General features: G+C 35.8%; 2 protein-coding genes across 3 annotated transcripts; one reads left to right on the plus strand and one right to left on the minus strand.

Moving 5' to 3' along the window:
- Positions 1-954: 954 nt before the first annotated feature.
- LOC148693418 (uncharacterized) lies at positions 955-1,413 on the plus strand. The gene has a single exon (XM_088678010.1). It carries the CDS (start codon positions 955-957, stop codon positions 1,411-1,413), a length of 459 nt encoding a protein of 152 aa, XP_088534136.1.
- A 2,420-nt stretch (positions 1,414-3,833) lies between these two features.
- On the minus strand, positions 3,834-11,626 carry LOC137728750 (squalene synthase 2). 2 transcript variants are annotated; one of them, XR_015951820.1, is made up of 15 exons: positions 11,185-11,529; positions 10,776-10,818; positions 10,474-10,563; positions 9,180-9,255; positions 8,007-8,076; positions 7,225-7,368; positions 7,016-7,120; positions 6,680-6,826; positions 6,025-6,100; positions 5,383-5,471; positions 4,559-4,650; positions 4,421-4,460; positions 4,247-4,313; positions 4,052-4,166; positions 3,971-4,007 (listed from the first exon to the last, which is right to left on the minus strand). XR_015951820.1 is itself a non-coding variant. In XM_068467507.2 (14 exons), the coding sequence occupies exons 1-13, from the start codon at positions 11,377-11,379 to the stop codon at positions 4,248-4,250; spliced, it is 1,233 nt and encodes a 410-aa protein (XP_068323608.2). In that variant the 5' UTR covers positions 11,380-11,626; the 3' UTR covers positions 3,834-4,166; position 4,247. The 2 variants fall into 2 exon arrangements, 1 of the variants encoding a protein (XP_068323608.2); XM_068467507.2 differs by having other exon boundaries at positions 3,834-4,166; positions 11,185-11,626.
- Positions 11,627-22,277: the final 10,651 nt, after the last annotated feature.

Raw genomic sequence — 22,277 nt, forward strand, 5'->3', positions numbered from 1 at the left:
TGAAATCAAACCAAACCGTCAAAACTGAACCGAAACAAAGCGAAAGAAAAACCTAATTGTAACTTTCGTTCGGTTTTCAATTTCGGTAAAATAACAAACCGAAAGGAACTGAACCCACCCTACGTTAATGGGACATAGATGTTTGATAAAGAATTCAATAGTGGGTGGATTGGAAATTTGGAAGCCATTAATGCCTAAGGGTGCATGAATGCCTCACATTTGCAGTAAATATTCATTTAGCCATTACGTTCTACATAAAGACCTTTATATCCTCAAAAGTAGAAACTTTTTTAGGCGTCTTGTAAGGCCATCTCGAACCGAGGGCTGGCCAGAGGGCTCGTTTCAGCCCTCTGGCCCTCCAAGATATTAATATTTTAATGAACAGTACAGGGCCATATTTGCCTTCGTCTCCAATTGAGGGTCATAGGGCTTGTGTTAGCCCTATCACAAAAAACCGTCTCCAACCAAGGGCCAAAGGGCCATGGGGCCATAGGGCCAAACATAATTTATTATTTAAAAACTAAAACTTAAATTCAAATCCAACGGCTAAGTGACATTAGCTAGCCGTTAGTAAATGACATCATGCTGACATCAGCTAGCTGTTGGATTTGAATTTTTTTTGCTATAAATAAGGTGGATATTGAGTTATAATTCACACAATTTTGAATTCAATCTATTTCAATTCAATCTCTTTCAATTCAAGTTTGCAATGAATTCTAACTTTAGATCCTCTTCGGATTCCAACTAGGGTCTTCATCCAATTCCAAATTGGAAGCAAAATGGGCGCAAATGAGACGAGAAGATGAGGAGTCTAATGAAGAAGTTCAAGTAAGGCGCAACAAACAAAACAAAGCAGCAGCCATGGCTGCAGCCACGGTGTGTTAGCCAACTGAGGAACAACCTCAATGGGGTGGCTCTGTTGCTGGTCGCTCTTACAAACCACGAAACAAAGCGATGGCGCATGCCAATCTAATGAACAACTACTTCAAGCCCAACTCGGTGTACACAGAAGAGGATTTCAGACATCGCTTCCGGATGAGGCGTCATGTCTTCGAGCGTTTACTTCATAATGTTCAGCAGGTCAATCCATACTTTCCACAGAAGCGGGACAGAGCAGGCCTCTCTGGTTTCTCACCTCATCAGAAGGTTATTGTTGCACTCCGAATGAAGGCCTATGACTCTCCAGCTGATTCGATGGATGAAACCCATGGTATGTTTGAGTCTACATGCCTTGATACTCTTGAACAATTATGTGACACAATTGTTCAGGTTTATAAAGATGAGCACCTCCGTGGGCCAAATCAAGAAGATTTGAATCGGCTCATTCGCAAAGCTGAAGACTGTGGGTTTCCAAGCATGATAAGGTCATTAGATTACATGCATTGGGATTGGAAGAACTATCTTACCGGATGACAATGAGGCTTTAGCGGAAGGTCGAGAAAGCTAATTGTTGTGTTAGAGGCGGTTGCCTCATATGACATGTGGATCTGGCATGCTTTCTTTGGAGTCCTTAGATCCCAAAATGACATTACAGTTCTTGGGCGTTCACCCCTCTTCAACAACTCGACAGAAGGTAAAGCACCTTAACTTGACTACTACATCAACAGTCGTCAATGCAATATGGGGTATTACTTGGCAGATGGCATCTACCCAAGATGGGCGATACTTGTCCAAGCAATTCCAAACCCTAGGAATGACGCAGAAAAGTTGTTTACTATACACCAAGAGGCATACCGCAAAGATGTTGACAGAGCTTTCGGTATTCTACAAGCACAGTGAAAGATCATCAGCGAATCGGCAAGAGGGTGGAGTCGAGAAAATTTGGACTCCATCACGATGTCTTGCATCATATTACACAATATGATAGTAGAGGATGAGCGAGATGGGTATATTGATGGAGAGTCCGATGACGACCAAGAAGATCCAAATAGGTCAAAAAGCGCTCGTGCAAAAATATATGATGGGCCGAATTTGCCTTTCAATCCAAGAACTTGTAGTATCTCTATAAATGAGTACATAAGGCGCTATAAAATGATACGTCCTCGTGCCACAAACAAGTACCTACAATACGATCGTGTTGCACATCTTTGGGCCAAAAGAAACATGAAGTATGCGTTTAAGTTTTATGTTGTTAAATGTTTTTAAAAATGTTGCTTAAGTTTCATGTTGTTAAATTTTTTTTTTTATGTTGTGTAATTTGTATGTTGGTTAATGTTATTTAATGTTGTTTCATATTGTTTAATGTTGTTTCATGTTACTTAATTTAATTTAATGTTGTATAATGGCTTAGGAAGTTATAGGAAAAAAATATGAAACAAATTTTGTGAAATAGAAGTTATAGGAAAAAAAAAAATTTAAATAAAATGAAACAAATTTTGTGAAATAGAAGTTATAGGAAAAATGGAATTTAAAAAAAAATATGAAACAAATTTTGTAAAATAAAAGTTATAGGAAAAAAATAGAATTTAAAAAAAAAAAAAAGAAAAATAGAATTTATAGGAAAAATTTTGTACAATACGAAATAATAATAAAACTGCATAAAAAAAATTTAAATGCAACAGCTAGCTGACGTTAGCTAGCCGTTGCATTTGAATTTTAGCTTAAACATTCATGTCTGTTATAACCGATAGGATTAATGTTTTTTTTTGCCAGTCCCGGGCTGGCTGGCTGGTTGCATGTAGCCAGCCCTCTAGCCCTTTGGCCCTTTCAAATTCCGTGGAACCCTCTCAAATTCCATGAGCCCTCGGTTGGAGATGGTTTTCGGGTTATTTTCGAACCTCTGGCCCTTTACACCATTCGGTTGGAGATGGCCTAACTGGTTGGTTGCAGTTCCTGAGACACACACGTACTTTAGTGGCAAGTTTCAATTTTTACATTGTTCCTTCATGTTTCTTTTGCAACTAATTTGAGCTATAATAATTGTCTTGCTTATGTGAATTAATTTGGTAGTAACTTAGATTAATGCTTTCTTATTTTTCCGTATAGTCCTCAAATTCAAATAAAAAGTGCATATTGCTTCATTGGATGGGTTCTAGAGAAGTGAATGGTGAAGGTTGGTGGTCGTAAGTGATCCGAACGCTCTTGTTCGTTTTGTGCCAATTGGACCACTTGCAATGAGGGTGTGGGTGGATGTTGTTAAAAAGCATCCGACTCACTTGTTCGTTTTGTGCCAATTACACCCACATAAAATACATGCGGTCAGTTGTGTTTATAATCCTTTTTACCCACTATTGAATTTACTGCTCTATCTCTTTTTTGTTTCAGTTTATATTGTGAAATTGAATGTTGCATACATATTAACAGGTAATGAGATTTATATCTATATAGATGGATAAAGGTTGGATACATATTAATAGGTAATTAGATATACATGCCCTTTAGGGAAGGAATTTCCATTTTATTCAGGGGATTAGTTGTGGGATTCACTTCACACCGTATTTTAACGATCTAAACCGTCTATTTTGTATATCTCAATTCATAGATCATCCTTACAAAAATTCAATTCAATCTGAAACTATTTGTCTATTTAATTATCACGATGAAATTTCAATGTTTTCTTAGAAATAAATGCTCGTCGATTTCTTTATACTCAATTAGATGCCTCAAATATTTTCGATTTGGTTAATATTTTGCAAGGCTGATCTACAAGGTGCAACTTACAAAATAGATGATTTGAATGGTTAAAATTCGATGTGGTGTGGGCCTTAAAAGCCTCCATGAGATATAAAGGTTGCTTCTACATCATAGTTATTTTGTGTCGTTTCATGTCAAGTTAACGAGTCGTGCAAGAAATTACTAGGTATATATCTATGGATTTAATTTCGGACAAATCAGACAGAATACCATACAAGCATTGCCATTATTGTATGCACGCATAAAATACTACATTACTTTCATATAAACAAGGTACTCTTTTCTTAAGCAGAACAATCACATATGAACTCCAGAGAAAAAAAAAACAGAGGCTCAATTGTTTGGCAACCGTAACTATGCTAAACGGCGTCGAAGGCAACGGCAATAATTTAGGGCAACTTCACACTGAGTACACAACGGCAGCAGCAGCAGTTCCGTTATTGCATACAAATACAAGAAACTAATGTAGTCAACGAGGCATGTACTTTTGTAACCAGCCATTTATGTTGAAGAATATATAAGAAATGCAAACCCTGCACAACAAGAAGAAAATTGGTGTAAGAAATTAAGACTATGAAATCAGTTATGGATTGATCAACTCGACGACACTTACATTAAATTCTTGGGCTAGCAGAGAGATAAGCGTAAACGATCGCCAATATAATAAACAACGCCACAATCTGCATTCAGAATGTAGACTAATCAGTATGTGTATTCTGCAATGATTCTAGTTTTCGGAGTTTTTTTTTTTTTTTTTTTTTTTTTGTTTCATCTAGATGAAACTCACCAGAGTTGAATTTTGTTCGTTGTTGATGATGTAAGATTTCCTGGTGTGGTCCATAGATACTTGTCAGATAATCAGTAAATAACTAAATATGAATGTTCAATATTCAGGAAGAAGAGCTAGAAACTATGAAATGCATACCTTTTGCTCAAAGCTCCAGAGTCTCTACATAATTTCTGTACCGCTTCCACTCTGCTCAATGTTTTTGTGGCATGAGGATCATTCTTGTCAACCTGCAGCCAACATTAAATCTTTAATGAATCTGATTGGTTTATAAAACCATAGATAAATCCATACTGGGAAAACTAGACAAATTGGCGCATCCAAAAGAGTTTATTCTAAAAGTGCAAATAGTCAGTTTAGGCGGGCTAGAAGTCTACTCATATTTACCCAATTTATAGAGTTGATAGGAATACACACACACAAACTACGGATAATGTTCCCCTGCCAGACTTCTGTTGCTACTTGCTAGAGAGAGTTTATATTGTCAGACTCTGATATGGACAAGACATTCAGCCAACCAGATCAATGGTCCAGATTCATAGTCTACACAAGATAGTCTGACAAGAGAACATTTCCAATAAAATACATTCATATCATAATTCCTAGGCCTGCTTGGGTTAAAAATTATTTACCGTGTTTGCTTGACTTTTAATTCAGGTTAAAGATGAGTGCTGTCATTGGCACTCCGAAAAACTCATTGGGCAGTCCTCATACTTGGTATTTTTCTTTCTAAATAAAGAAAGCTTGGAGTGCACAATGACATTTTTGGAGTGCCAATAACATTACCCCTAAAGATATATGTATAAAGATGTTTACTCAACTTATCAAATTCCCAGGTCGTCCACAACTCGCCAAATCTGGGTTGGTTGGGTTCATCAAACCCAACTCTCACCTAAGTTTAGTATGCAGTAAAGCTATCTTGCTACGAGATAATACATATCTAGTTTCGTGAAGCATCTTACCTTGGACTTTATAACGGAAGCAAAATCAAAGAAAGCACCATAGACATCATCCATTGATTTTGTTCGGTCAATAACTTTTGCTGTAAGACCTAGAAAATACAGCAAAGAATTGAATACTTTCAGTAAAGAGTTATGACAAATCATATGACCAAAATCACACAACATGACAAGTATTCTATCCAAACCATCGCAAACCCCAATAGAATGAGAGAGGAATTCAAATAATTAACCAGTAGTACATGAAGGGTTCAGAGGTGGAAGGCATAATCAACCAGTAGTCGCAGTACTTTCATTTTTCTAACAAATAATTTTTATCATGACGTGATTTCATAGAGCATTTCCCTAGTAAATATATAAAAGTACTTGTAGTTACTAAAATGTGCTAGTCTATAGAGTAGTCTCCAACAGCGCAAGCTTCCAAAATCTCCGATAAAATCACTATACTAAGAAAACAATGTTGCTAGGATTTGTGGAATTCTTATAGATGTATCTACCAAATGACCATCTCACGGCACATGCACACCACCGTTTTTGACAAAGCTATTCTTTATTTAATACAAGATGCAATTATTTTTGTTTTGATTATATCAAAATGTCAGTTATAATTGAAAGGAATACCGTGTTCATAGATTAAAATCTTACCTCTCCTCATTTTGACTACACCTCTGAAGACCTCAATGTTGTTGTAGCACAATGCTAGGGTGCCAATTGCCATGATCTAGTAAAGGCAGCACAAATCAAATGAGATTACATGAAGATGATCTTGTTTGAATAATTAAACAGCAGACTATGAAGTCACAAAACGTTATATTGAATTTTGCTGAAAGGGAAAGAGAAACGCAATCTGAAGAGTTCCTGATCAAATGAAGAGTTCCAATGGGAATTCCAAAGGTTTGAAAATAAAAACAATCCAGATCTAGACCACCAAGGAGGAAACAAATGCACATCCAGAAATACTGTTGAGCCAAGACATTTTGGAAGCACTTGGATCAATTTCATTCCACTGGTCCAACTTCCAATCAAGTTTCAAGTCAAAAGGATCTCTTATGACTTGTACATGGGACAAGAGGGTCATTTTGGAAGCAACTAATCAATCCTGATGGTCTAACAGTGTTAACTTCTCTTATGGGAATGAATATCAAGATCACACCATAATACATTTGAAAATACTATTAAAATCACTCAATTCATCCTAATAATGTTTTTTTTGTTCTATAAATCCGTAACATACACATGTCAGATTATGACACACACCACAAAAGACTAACTTTTGTGATAAAGGTGAGGAATAATCTACCTGAGGGATGGCACAAAACTTGAATATAGCAGGATCTCTTAATGCAGCCATGTACTTCAAGCAGTCTTCCATATGTATCAAAGCATTAGTTACCATGTCGTTCAAGCATTGCACTGCCTTCTCTGAGTTTTCCTCATATTTCAAGTCCTGTGTTGCAATATCAAAAAATTTTATTCAAACAAAAATTCCAACTGTGTGGTGATGCATAAATCCTTACATCACCACCCCACTTCCATAGATTTCCACTAGACTAGAAAGAAAATAAGTGACTAAGAAGGTGAACTGGTAGGAATAGCATAGGAAGCTGTTACAATTATACAAGTAAAGAAGAAGCACCTCAAGTTTATTGACATATTTACTCCAGATTTGATGTGGCCAAAACATGCGTGACTTTGGTATCTCATTAATATCCTCCAAATAATCCCGAATGATGTTTGTTTTCTGTTGTTTATCAGATCCAGACATTGTAGAATCAGAATCAAGCCATGAACCACATTTGATACTGAGAACAGATAGCATTTCTAGCTTTAATTTTATTGTTATACCTGAAGAAATAAGCCCATTGAATTTGAGAGAGAGTCTGAGGCCAAATCTTCCTTTCCAGAAGCATGGAAAAGCTTGGACAAACCTAAACCAACAAGTCCTGCCACATAATGGCAGTATTCATCATAGTCATCAATGGTTTCTACCTGCAAGATGAGGCAAAATACATCCAAGTCGCATAAGAAATACATCTCTCCTTTCTGCACATAGTGCAAAACGTACACTGATAATAAGACTTGGAATATTGTAAATGGAAATCATCCAATGAAGAATAATTCAAATTTTATTTATGCTTAACAACTTTGTTGCAGAATCTGATTTCCCATAGTGTAAAAACATTAAGTAAGCTAATGTGCCTGCTTATATGCACAAATTATGGTCTGTAGACGCTTATAAATTGTGGAAACCAGTTGACTGCAGAACATCTTTTTTCTATAGTTTTAAGCTTTTAACTTTTAAATTACTTAAGAAAATCCTGGTTTAAAACAGATGCCAAAATTCTTTCTATGGTTGATGTACTTTTAGTCTTTATTTTCTTTCAATTAGCATTCAAAATAACTACATCCATAATAGCATTTACAGATCAAAATGATTATATACATATTTGTGAATATGTGAAAAAATTGGAATATATTTCACAACTATCATAAATATATGTCAATAAACAATGCAAACAATGTCAGAAAGGTTTTGAAAGGAGTTTATTTTAATTGAAGCATGAGAAACATGAAACAATAGGCATATCCACTCTTTCTTCCTACAACATATATCATGCATCACAAACCTCCTTCAAGATAAATTTTGCCATTCCTTCACCCATTCTTTTGGTAATATCCTCAATTGCCTCCTGATAACTGCAAGATTACAACCAATCGCTTATCTAAATATTGTACAATGAAACTTCCAATCATATATGACTATTCCATAAAAGAAAAGAAGTGTATGCAGAGAGTCGTTACAACATGAAGATGAAGAATGTTTTAAAGAAACAATTCCAACAAGCCAACTGCAAAGCATGCACTCATTGAAAAGAACAAGAATTAACATAATTTTCCAAGGGCAAAACTTACTCCGAGAACCTGGATTATCCAACACAGTCAGTTGGGTTGGACATCACCACTCATTTCAGGTGTTTTAATTAAAAAAATATATGAAGCACCAGAATTACCCAATTATCAATCATCATGTACTACACGATCGACATATTAGAAAAAGACACTGCCCTAAATGATGAGATGTCTTATGCTAAGTAATTTGGTCAAAGTTTTCATGCATATAGCCAAAATGTTGGGGAAATTTTTGTCCCATGCACTTTGTCTTATAATCACCAAGAACACTACGATGTGGAGCTATCATTATTAACAGAAGTGCAGACGCATTACTTAGTTGAATTTCTTGGGAAACTCTCCGACATCATAAAGGAAGGACAAGGATATTGTGCTGGAACATGCAAGAGAATTCAGTCAATATCAACGTCATGAAATCCATAGAGAGTAGAACACATTTCAAGAATCCTATGTAAGAATCTTCAATAGAATGGGAAAACTGATGCTTATATCTGTTGAAGGTGTTTAAAGCTCGACGTCTGAAATCAGTTTTTACATTCACTAGATAAATATAATTCATGACTAGGATTTGTATGTGTTTGTGGGGTAAGTCTCTGCATATGTTCCTGCAGGTGTGTTAGCACTTAGTAGTAACTGGTATGAACCATCAAATTCATCAACCATGCTTATCACCTATGACTTGTTTATAAGCTACATGTAATAACTGAGTGGCGTTCCATTTGGAAGAACCCTCATAACGGTAACAAGTATGAAATGACTAAGAGAAAGAACCAAAAACTAGATTTCCAATCAGTCCATTGATAGAGAAGCTGCACCATAAATTATTATGAATGAACAGAAAAGATCTTTCAAATAATTGAGCAATGAAATATACAAGGATAAGAAATTACCCTTTCCCGAGTTCCAAAAAAGCAGTTGAAACATGATGGAACTCGTCCATGAGAACTTTGTAGTTATTTGTACCACCTAAAGACAAGGACGAAGGTAATTGAGCAAGCAGACAAGTCTCATCAACATAGTAACGTGAGAGTGTGCATGTATTATACCTACCAAGGATCAACAACAAACATACCCTTTCCCTATGTTCATCTTTATTATTATATATATGTATGTAGGAATCATTTTTTATAACAAGAACATGAGACACTTTTTATAATGCATTGAATGTCAACTGGCAACGACAACATCGAAAGAATAGCCTTTCGTAAGAGGCAAGTAAAGAAATTAGTCTGATTTTTTCTGGTTACTGTTCGAACTATTGCCATAAAGTCAAGCAGATCACAAATTTTATAAGGTTCACAATACTATGATGAGGGTGTAGACTAATATGAGTGTGAGCATCTCCAAGAGATGCTGTAAACAATCAAGATGTTGTAAAAACAACCAAAACTCTGTTTTAAAAAAGCCAAACTCAAAAAATTCATCTCCAAGAGATGCTGTAAAAGAGTCTATTATAGCAAAATGAACAGTCACACTATAAATTTAGAGAGCAACTATTCACTTGCTAAATATTAAAAATAATAAAACTCAAGGGTGGACCCTTGAGCAAGGAGAAAAGGAAGAGAGAGAAGGTTGTTTTAGAAAATGGGTGGGTTGGGTTTGAAACGTTAACAATAAAATATTCAAAGTTTGTTAATAGAGAGTGTTGTTGGAGTTGAAAAGTTAAACTGAATAGCTAAAATACTTTTTTGACACTGTTCACTTGCTAGTTTTAAAAAAAAACATTAGAGTTTCTCTTGGAGATGCTACAAGTTACTAAGAATTTCTCGATGGCATATCTATATGCATATGCACTCCTATATTCATTTCTACGTATATAAGTATAAGCTAATAAACTCTTATTACAACCCCATTCTTGGCTGTTACTTATTTTATCAAATATGGGTATTTTAGTGCAATAATTTGCATTTTATTAGGACCCCTATGCATGTTAACCCTCCAAATGATCAAATGGCTGAATATCAAGTCCTTGATAAGATAAAATTCCATAAATGCGCTATGTTATATATAGATAATTAAATATATACATGTATATGTGCTCTGTGTGTGTGTGTGTGTGTGTGTATGGAATTTATTAAAACAGGATATTGGCAGCACAATAAGTTATATATCTTAATCTCTTCCGTAGGATACAGGACAACAGCAAACATTCAGAATGTAGTTTTGGAATGCTAAACCACTCACATGCAAAATGCCACTCGGGATCATATATGTGCTCATGAAATGCTAACAAGATAGGGACTTTGACGTCCGTTGCAATGCTTGTATCATCCTCTGTACATGTCCACCAGAACAAATTATATCAATGAAACGGTGAGTTAATAAATTAGCATCATAAGTGCCACACTGAAGAAAAAGTTAGATTACAATATTGTGTCACTTGTAACAATCACGCAGGTAATCCACAGGAACAAGACTACAAGAGGCATGTACAATTGATGGGAAAGTAAATAGGAAGACAAGAACTAAAGATAATAGAAACACACCGACAGTGTCTAGAGCTCTAAGAACCAGATAAAATATACAGATCTGCAAAACCGCAAAAAGTCAAACATTAGAAAATCTCAACAAAACGAACAAAAGATGGAAAGTCAACGAAAAAAAAGGCCTCCCTTTTTTTCTCGTAAGCAATAAAACTCTTATGTGAACCATTACCATCATCCTTCAGTAAAAATCGAGAATAAGAACACTAATAAAATTTTCAATTCTACTAAGAACAATATATCTAATCAACAGTCAAGGCCATAACCAAGAAAATTCCTCAAAACCCAGAAATCACCACTTGGAAAAACAAAAAACAAAAATAAAATCAGATACAGAAACTAACACTTCCGTACATATATATATATATATATATATATGCATATATGTGTATATAATATTATATTAACTTACAGCGTTGCGGAGCTCTGTACCGAGCTGTTGAATAACGAGAGCGAAACTACGAGAGACCTTCTGGAGCATGGTGTAGCAGAAAGCCCAATGGGGCTCTGCCGGGATCTGCTTCTCGACGTGCCTCGATGCAATTTTGAGCTTCAGAAGCGGGTAAATGTCGTCGGGGTGTTTGATCATGGTCGACAAGGCACCCATTTTTAGATCTGGACACGAGACCAAAACCCAAATCACAGAATTTGGAATCCGACGAAGAGAGGTTGGATTTGGAAGGTGGGAATTTTAATTCGATGATATTTTCGGAAGTGTGTTTTTGTAGTTGTAAGGGTCTGGTGACAGGAGGCTTGGTCCAAGGTGGCGTCCTTTAGAAATAGGATTTGGAGCCAAAAGAGGGTCGGTCACTCCGTGTGTCACCGTCTTATTCTTTTTCTTGTTTGTTTCTACTCGCAGCTCACTCCGTGTGTCGCCGTCTTATTCTTTTTCTTGTTTGTTTCTACTTGTATTATTTATTATTTTTCTTTTTCTTTTCTTTGAAAGCTTGTGCTGTAAAAACAAAGAGACAACTTTCTACTCTAAAAACTTTGCATCGTCTCTCAAAATATTTCTTAAGAATATAACTTGAAAATTTTTTTTTAACTCAAAAACTTATTTAGTATAAAATTTAAAATTATTTTAAATTTAAATTGAAAAAAAAAAATTCATAGAGATGTGGTCGTATAAGGGTTATAAAGAGAAGAGATGAGAAAAGAAACACTAGAAGAGAAAATCGGAAAGAGAGAGATGAGGAGAGAGAAAGAAGAAAAAAAGAGAGAGAGTGAGAGAGGAGGAGATGGAAAAAAAAATGGGCTTTAAGTTTAAAATTTTTTAAAACTCACTTGTGGTAATTTAGAAAATCAATTATTTTCTTAAGTTAATATTAAGTTCAATTTTTAAAATAATCTTACCAAACAAGTTTTTAAGATCTAAAACTTAAAAATTAAAAAATTGAATTCAAGTAAAGTATCAAACAACCCATTGTTTTCTAAAAAAAAAAAAAATTTGTTAATTTGGTATTCTACTCAAAAGAATTTATCCTATTTCTAAAATTTTCTTAAGACTATTTCTTGAGAATAGCTTTTAATAAGATTCAAAAGCTTATTTCATATAAAATTGTAAAATTATCTTTTAAAGTATTCACAATTAAAAATTAAAATCAACTCCTGGTGGAGCTGGAGATAAAAGAAGGATGGTGGATGGGAGAGAGGGGAGGGGACGGGCGAGCGGGAGAGCGGGAGAGCGGAGAGCGGGAGAGAGGAGACAGGAGAGCGGGAGAGAGATAAAAAAGAGATAAGGGACAGGATAAGAGAGAGAAAGTGGAGAGTAAATTGATTTGAAAATTTTAAAAACTGACATTTTGTGTTTTTAATTTATAAGCTATTTTTTTAAGTTGGTTTGAGTTAAATTTTTGAAAGAGTTATTATACAAAATGGTTCCTGAGATTTGCATGATTAATAGAAATGATCTGTGAGATTGAAAATCAATAGAAATGGTATTGTCCACCATCCATGATTTTAGTTATTCCGTTAAAAACTCTTTGGACAATTTTCAAAGCTTCGTAACTCAATCAATTCTTAACCAAATTCGATCCATAATATATCAAAATGAAGATAAGAAAGTGTAGAAAAAGATTATACCTATTTAGAAGCCTAATAATTGCCAGAGATGACTAGAAAATAGCCTGAAAAGTGACTGGTTCGCTGGAAAACTCGCCAGAAACTGGGTAATATTTAAACGTTCATAACTTCTTCAATACTCAACGAAATCGAATGATTCAAAAACAAAAATCATACTTCTCAACAAGATGAAGAGAATGGTATCTTTATTTAGTGCTAACTCGCCGTGGTTTGGCCGAAACACTACTCGAAAGTGGCTAACTTGAAAATGGTTAGCCACTTTCGAGCCATTGTCCGATCAAACCATGGCGACTTAGCCTTCGAAAAAGGTATCATTCTCTCAGGTACCGTTTGGTACGTGGGACGGGACGGAACAGAGTGGGACAAGGCGTTCCATCCCTCGTTTGGTGCGCCTAAAACGGGTGGAACGAGCTGTTCCACGGGATGAGTTTTGGGTGAATTTTCGTTCCACCTCACCCCCCTGGAACGACTCGTTCCACATCCATGGAACACAAAATTATAACATCTTCGTCTCCTTCTTCTTCCTCCTTGTTTCCATTCGAGGGCATCTTTGCTCCCGCTCCATTCCGTTCCGTCCTGTCCCGTCCCATTCCGTTTCATCCCGTCCCGTCTGCATACCAAACGATACCTTAGTCTCGTCAAGCAGTATTATTTTCATTTTTGAATCACTCAATTTGGTTGAGTATTGAAGAAGTTATGAACGTTTAAAGTTTACCCAGTTTCCGGCGAGTTTTCCAGTTTTCACGCGGACCAATCACCTTTCAGGCTATTTTCCGACCATCTCTGGCAACTATTGGGCTTCCAAATAGGTATAATCTTATTCTACACTTTCCTATCTTCATTTTGATATATTATGGGTCGAATTTTGTTAAGAAATGATTGAATTACAAAGTTTTGAAAATTGCCCAAAATCGTTTTTAATGGAAGGACCAAAATCATGGATGGTGGACAATCTCAGGGACCATTTTTATTGATTTTCAATCTCAGGGACCATTTATATTGATCATGCAAATCTCAAAGATTATTTTGTATAATAACCCTTTCTGAAAATAGTCTTATCAAACAAGAATTTTTAACTTGAAACTCAAAAACTGTTTTTGAGTTAAAAAAAAATTGAATTCAAGTCCAATACTAAACAGGTCCTTAGATATTTTTACTTTCTACGCATTTTTCTTTCTTTCTCCACTCATCTCTCAATTTTTTATCATTGAATCGAATAAATTGAAAATTATTAAAGAATAAAAGTTGACAGAAAGTGTGTATAAGGTAAAAAGATACGTGGGAAAAGTATTATTCTTAATATTTTATAGAATTTAGGTATAGAAGGTGAGGTCATTTCAAACATGCCAAACACGAAATGCAGGTTATTATTTAGGGCTCACGCGTTTCATTAGGTATTTTATTTTCTAATTCCTTAAGTCACTTTCCACGTAACCATCAAATTTGATTGTTTATATTTTTAGGTTCGGTTTTGTCAATGTTCAGTCATATTTGTACAACTCTTATCATATCTGTTTACAGCAAATAAAGGATTGTTTATTTGTCAGTGGCTTAATTGTTTCGTGTTTTGACTTTTTTTTTATTTTTAATAAATGATATTATTTAATAAATAGTTGAATAATACTTGTATTTCTCTTCGAGCAAATGAGCTCATACCTCAAAAAAGGAATGTAAGCATTATTTTTTAGTGATTCTATTTGGTGCATGTGTTGATTTCACGATTGTTCAATTGTCTACAGTTAAAAAAGTTTTTCTATTTTTAATGAAGTAACGCATACTGAGGTTAGACAACAAGCACGAACACTTGAAACGATTAACCTTCTGTATTTTACCCTTTCTTCCTCATATTACACAAATTGTTATCATTGATACCTCAAGAAATTATTGAGTATGTGGAAATACGGTAAAATATTAAAAATAATATAAATTTTGTAAGTCACACATAGAGCGTGTAATTATAAAGAAAACTGATAGAGAGACCAAATATTTAAACTATTTTTTGTAGACCACATGATGTGGCGGTTGATGATTGAACTTTTTTTTAATGATTTGAAAAACGAGTCTAATCATCAATGCTACATAATATTGTCTACAAACAATGATTTAGAGATTTAGAATCTCTAGCATCACTCGACAAAAATTGTATCTTGCGTACTAGTATAAAAGAAAGTGAAAATAATAATTTGGAGAGCAATGAAAGGAATGAGGATCCTCTCCAGATCCTCTTTGTGAGGATCCTGAAGATCCTCCAATCATATATGTTCATCGTATATCGTGCGGTCAATTTTCATTATGTATTGTTTATATTCGATTTTAAATAAAAAAATTTACAATGATTTTTTACCATACAATATACGATAAACGAATATGATTGCAAGATCTCTGGAATCTTCACACAGAGATCCCAATCCTGTCTCCAATGAAAGGGACTGAAGGGTGAGTTTTAATTGGTGGGAGTTAATTCTCTTTTACAGTATTCATCGGGCAATAAACAATTATATATATATATATATATATTTTTTTTTTTTTCATTTTGGTTGAGCCTGGGGCCTCATTTGTTTGACTAGGGGAGTGGATATGCCAAATGCGAACCACCGAAGTGTGGACTTCCAAAAAATTTGAACACTTATGTTGAAATTTTTTAATGTCAACTTTAAGGGGTTGCTTAGGTTAGGCATATATCATGCTAAGTGTGAAATTGGATTAGTTTTAGTGAAGAGTTCGGTTGTCACTTAGTATTATAGTTTAGTGATATTTATCTTTATTTGTAAATGAGAGATTTAGGTTTGTTTCTCACTAAAATCAATTTCGAATCAAATTATTATGACACTCACTCCCTAGCCATTAGTGTAAATAATATGATATGTATTTAAAAAAAATTAAAAAATGGTGAAATTTTCGGTTGATAATTATTTTATTTTTAACTTTTTGAAATTTAAAAGTATATAAAAATTTAAAAACAAGATAGTTGTTAAACAGACTCTAAATTTATTTCCTTTTTTTTTTTGGGTTATTACAAAATAGTCCCTGAGATTTGCATGATCAATAGAAATGGTCCCTGAGATTGAAAAATCAATAGAAATGGTCTCTGAGATTGTCCACCATCCATGATTTTGGTCCTTTCGTTAAAAACTCTTTGGGCAATTTTCAAAGCTTCATAACTCAATCGATTCTTAACCAAATTCGACCCATAATATATCAAAATGAAGATAAGAAAGTGTAGAATAAGATTATATCCATTTGGAAGCCCAATGATTGCCGGAGATGGCCGGAAAATAGCCTGAAAAGTGACTGGTCCGCGGGAAAACTGGAAAACTCGCCGGAAATTGGGTAAACTTTAAACGTTCATAACTTCTTCAATACTCAACGAAATCAAGTGATTCAAAACTGAAAATCATACTTCTCTATGAGACAAAGAGCATGGTACTTTCTTTACTGCTAACTCGCCGTGGTTTGGCCGGAAAACTGCTCGAAAGTGGCTAACTCGAAAATGGTTAGCCAATTTCGAGCCGTTGTCCAACCAAACCACGGCGAGTTAGCCTTCAAAAAAGGTACCATTCTCTTCGTCTTGTCAAGAAGTATTATTTTCATTTTTGAATCACTCGATTTGGTTGAGTATTGAAGAAGTTATGAACGTTTAAAATTTACCCAGTTTCCGGCGAGTTTTCCAGTTTTCTAGGAGACCAGTCACCTTTCATGCTATTTTCCGGCCATCTCTGGCAACCATTGGGCTTCCAAATAGGAATAACCTTATTCTACACTTTCCTATCTTGATTTTGATATATTATGGGTCGAATTTGGTTAAAAAAATCTTCATTTTGATATATTATGGGTCGAATTTGGTTAAGAAACGATTGAGTTACAAAGCTTTGAAAATTGCCCAAAATCGTTTTTAACGGAAGAGCCAAAATCATGGATGGTGGACAATCTCAGGGACCATTTCTATTGATCATGCAAATCTCAATGACCATTTTGTATAATAACCCTTTTTTTTTGTATAATCATTTCAACCTTGAACTTGGCCATTACAATTTAGCCATCCCCTTCTCCCTAGTGTAAAAAAATTTAATGCAAAAGAACTCAGAAAGCAATTCTCATTCCCTTGGCATCAAAAGGACTTGAAAATCAGAGTACACGCGAACGAAGAAATGGAACATCAGTTCGCGAATAATACTTTATTAATTGAAACATAATAAAACTCTACAAATTCATTAGGACGATTACATAACCTAGAAGACTACATTGCTACTAACTCACTTCTAATTGAGTTACAAAGCACTCTATTTACAGGGACTAACCATAAACCTAAATAGACAAAAAAATCTAAAACTTAACGTGTAACAACCCCGCCTGAATTTTTTGGAACATAAGGGTATTGTGGTAATTTCTTTTGGGTTAGGGGATATTTTTTTAAAATATTATTTTTGGGTTTTATAGGTGTGCCCATGAGGGGCCTACCCTTGTTTTGTTCCCCGGCCCAAAACACTTAACCTATCTCTCTCCTTCTATCCCTCACTCTCTCAGACTTCTTCTTCTTCTCTGTCGAACCGAGGCCCAAGACCCCCCTTCACAACTCATCATTCCCTTTGGCGAGCACCATAAACCACCACCATCTATGGGCTTTCTTTCATTCTCCCTATCGTGACTCTCCTTCCCGAGCCTCACTGTCTCTCTCTCTCTCTCGTTGGGAAGCACATACACCGAACTTAGCATACCTACCACGCCTGCGAATGTTCCCCTTTTTTTTTCCAACTAGGTAAGCCTCGAGCTTTCCTTCCTCTGTTTCAAGTTTGGTGTTTGAGTTAGATTGTTAAGTTGTTTACCGTTGTTGTGAAGGATTAACACGATTCCAACTCGGGGACTCCTCCTTAGATTTCGGTAGAAAACCCGCGAGTTTTGCAGGCATTTTCCGGCCACTTGCCCACCACGGTTGGCCACAAAATTGGTATGAATTGAATCCTTGTCTCCCTAGTTTCATTTTGGTATATTACATACTAGGGATAGTTGTGAAATGAAGCTCGATCGGAGCTCGACAATTCCTCGGTCGATTTTTGGCTTTCTCCTTCTTTGGGGTCCGGTGACCCACAAACCTAGGCCCAATTAAGTACCCCGGCCTAAATGTAAACTCGGCCCAAACCCAAAGCCTAATCTATTAACCTACTTAACCCAGCCCAAAACCCTTAGGACCCAAAACCTAGGGCCTTGGGCCATGGAACCCAACCCAAGCCCAATTCTCACAACCTTGAAATCCCAGATCTCAGCCTAAACCTTTTGGGCCGGGCTATCAAGCCCACTGAGCCCAACCCAAACATAAACCCTCGGCCCAGAAAACTAAGCCCAAACCCTAAACCCACTACCCGACCCAACCCATTTGACCCAAATAAACCAGGTTAACCCACTAACCGTTGACCCAACCATTGACTTTAATCGTTGACTTTTTTTAGGTTTTGTCCGAGACCCCTCCTAGGTTAAGTTCGACGTCCTGAATCCAATTCCCATGTCCGTTTTCCCAAATTCAATCATTTGAATAGAGTTTTATTAATTGGAACCTTTATGTGCTTAGGTGCATTTATTGTGGTGTTTCCATCTTCACTAGTTTGCGTGGCTCATTGACGGTGAAGTATCTGTGAGTGGACCCCTTCTAAAGTGCATGTTTTAATAGTAGAAATGCATACATGAAAAGCATGATTTAATGGTTACGTTTTATGTGTAAAGTAAATTAGATTTACACTTTATGATTATTATGCTTTACTGAGAATATTTTGGAATACCATCCTTCATCGAATTTATGTTATTTGTAGTATATATGATGGATGACTATATACTATTTATGAACATGTTTTTACACTCTTTGTAGTATATATGATGGATGACTATATACTATGAAGATGTTTTGAGATATATGTACTTATGTTGGAAAGATTATATTCAACGTTTTGTGTTTATCTAGTGGTCACTATTCTACGTACAAGCGATGATATATATTTGGCCTACGGGTCGGAAGATATTCATATATTTGGCCTACGGGTCAGCGGGTGATGTAGTGGCCTAAGGTCGGAAGATATATTATATTTGGCGTATGGGTCAAGTGATGTAGTGGCTTCGGTCGATTATGATACCACTATTTAGCACACTATATACGATATATGTTTTACGAAGGTTTTATGGCATGCTAGGGTTTTCGGAAAACCTACTACATACTATACTATTGAATTTTCATAAACTTTGGGGGTTCGTACATTATTGAATAATTATGCTAGTATTATTTATATATCAATTTGGTCCACTCATGTTTGTTTTGCCCCCCTCAAGATTTAGAATCAAGGCGTACAACCCCGGCGTCAAAGCACTTCCGCATCGGCATCTTCGAGTCCTCTCGGTGTAAGATCCCCTCCTTTGTTCATTAAATTTTATATTATTCCTTTTAGTATTTTAAGATTAGTTGTATGCTCTGAACACGTTCCATAGTTGCATAATCATTGTATTTAAATATATAAGTATTGTTTATATTTATTATTTCTCCTGAATCCTAATATGGCTTCATCACCTTTAGGTGTCGGCTAACACGTGTCTACCCTGATGTTTGGTGACTATCAGGGTCAGGCATGTCATAACGGGTAAGGGATCCTAATTCTTGTCCCATAAGAAAACAAATAAATTAACAAAACTTATTTTCCAACAAAGGGATCTCAATGGCATCTCATTTATTTTAATTTTGTTTGCCAATAGCATCTCTTTTATTAAGCAATGCTTTGTTTAATTTTGTTAACAAGTACTACATAGCCACATGCTTATTTGGCCCACGTCGGAAAACTTGCGAAGTTTAGGGTTAATTTAATTTTCTAAAACTACCAATCAATAAAAAGGGAGTTAATTCGAATTTGATGCTTCTTTCGATAACCAGATGCTTGACAATAATTCGAATTTGATGCTTCTTTCGATAACCAGATGCTTGACAATATTTTTGAAAGAGACTAAGGCGGGGTAGGGATACTAAAGGCAAGTAATCATAGTATTAAGAAGTTGTTCTCATGTTATGTCATTGAGAAATGACAATTGATATTTTCAGACAAATATCTTAAACATCTATTATTAAATACTAACGTGTCAGTCTGTTACATATTTTTTCCACAATCTTTTATATTATAAGGCAACAAATTGCAATCCTTTCTAATTGCTTGATGTGACCGTTGAATTGCAAAAGTCTTTTTAAAACCTAAAATATTTTGACTAATTAAGATCTTAGGTCATCTCTAACCGAAAGCTGGTCAGATTGCTAGTTCTAGCCCTTTGGCCCTCTAAGAAATTAATATTTTAATGTACAGTGCATGGCCATATTTCTTACCATCTCCAACCGAGGGCCAAAAGGTCATAGGGCTCATTTTAGCCCTGTCATAAAAAACCATCTCCAACTGAGGGTCAAACATATTATTTAGGATAAATTACATAGAACTACCTCAACTATTAGGTCATTAACAGTTTCATAACTTGTCTTTAAAAAGTTTCAATGTCAGACCTTATCTACGAATTTGTTACAATTTCATACTTTCCGTCATTTGTCTGTCAATTCATCTATTAAAAAATAAAAAATAAATAAATAAAAACGAAACCTATATCCCATCACCCCACCCCCGAAACCACACCCCCTTCATCATCTTCATCTTCCCGTCCACCCCACCCTAAAAACCTTCCTTCCAAACCCAAAACCCCACCTCCCCCGCAACCCCCCTGTTCTCCAGCCTGAGCCTCCCACCCACCTCCCTCTCCTCCACTCTCTTCACCTTCCCTCCCATTCAAAATCTAACAAAAATAATAAAAATAAATAAATAATCAATTGAGGTGGTCCGACTTCGACGGGAAGGATGAGGTGGTCTGGGGAAGGAAGGGTTGGGTGGGGTGCGACGATTTGGACAATCTGGGTTCAGATTTGTTTCTGAATTTTTTTTTTTTGTTTGGGTTAGATTTTGAATGGGAGGGAAGGTGAAGAGAGTGGAGGAGAGGGAGGTGGGTGGAAGGCTCAAGAGGGAGAAAGGGGAGGTTGCGGGGGAGGTGGGGGTGGGGTTTTGGGTTTGGAAAGAAGGTTTTTATTTTTTTTTGGGGGGGGGGGGGCGCGGTGGACGGGAAGATGAAGATGATGAAGGGGATGGGGTTTTGGGGGTTAGGGGGTGGGTGGGGGTGATGGGATCTGGGTTTCGTTTTTTTTTTTTTTTTTATAATTAATATTTTTTTTAATATAAAGTGGGCCCTGCCTCATGCCACGTCAGCATTTAACGGAGGAATTGACAGACAACTGACGGAAGCTATGACATTGCAACAAATTCGAAGATAAGGTATGACATTGAAACTTTTTAAAGACAAGGTATGAAACTGTTAATGACCAATAATTGAGGTAGTTCGGTGTAATTTACCCTATTATTTAAATTTAAAAACTACAACAAGTTAAATTAAATGCACATTTACCATCTCTAATAGGAAGCTTATATTTGGGACACCTATTATATTTGTCCCACATCGAGAGAGAATTGAGCAAGCAAAAGCTTGCATATGTGGCACCCATTATATTTGTCCCACATCGGCTGTGTGAGAGGTTTGAGCAATCAAACACGCTTATAAAAGCAACATCCCCACATAGAACCAATCACCTTTCTGGGCCTTAATTAAATATTAAATATTCTTTTTAAATTTTTGGTCCAAAAAAAAAAATTTCAAAAATAACAACTAGCTGACGTCAGCTAGCCGTTGAGATTCAAAATTTTTAGCCCGGCTCTAGGCCGGCCGTTTGGCCCTTTGGCCTTTTTTTTTGTCTAGTGGGGCCCACGAGCCTTTCGGCCTAGCCCTCGGTTGGAGACAGTTTTAGGGCTATTTTCGGCCCTTTGGACCATTCAGTTGGAGATGGCCTTAGGTTTGATTCTCGCCAAATATGAGTTTAAACAACATTATTGCTAGCCATTGTAAGGCTAAGCCGACCCCCTCCCCTTTAGTGTAGATAATATCGTTTGTTCAAAAAAATAAAAAATTGGTGTTCGAATATGCTCTCCTTGTTTGAACAAAAAGAAAAAAAAATCTTCTCTTTGCTTTTATTTTCCATTTACTAAAATAAGTAGTCTAAAGTTCGGAATATTTTAGAAACATTAAGGAGTGAATTAAGTCGCCATTTAGCACTACGGTCTAATGGTATTCCTCTTCACTTGTAAGTGAGAAGTTTGAATCACATTATTGCTAGCCTATTTTGAGCGTTGGAAGAGGTATGTTTTATAGCCAAACTCAATCGAAATCTAGATTTTATTACCCAAAAATATCATTTGGTTTGCATTTTATTACCACAAAAATATTTATCTAAGTTCAGTAGGTCTTGGCCATTTAGTACTAAAGTCTAGTAGTATTCCTCTTCACTTGTAAGTGAGAGGCTTGAATCACATTATT

The sequence above is a fragment of the Pyrus communis genome, chromosome 10 (genome assembly GCF_041283825.1).
Source record: "Pyrus communis isolate YQ-2024b chromosome 10, ASM4128382v1, whole genome shotgun sequence".
NCBI lineage: Eukaryota > Viridiplantae > Streptophyta > Magnoliopsida > Rosales > Rosaceae > Pyrus > Pyrus communis.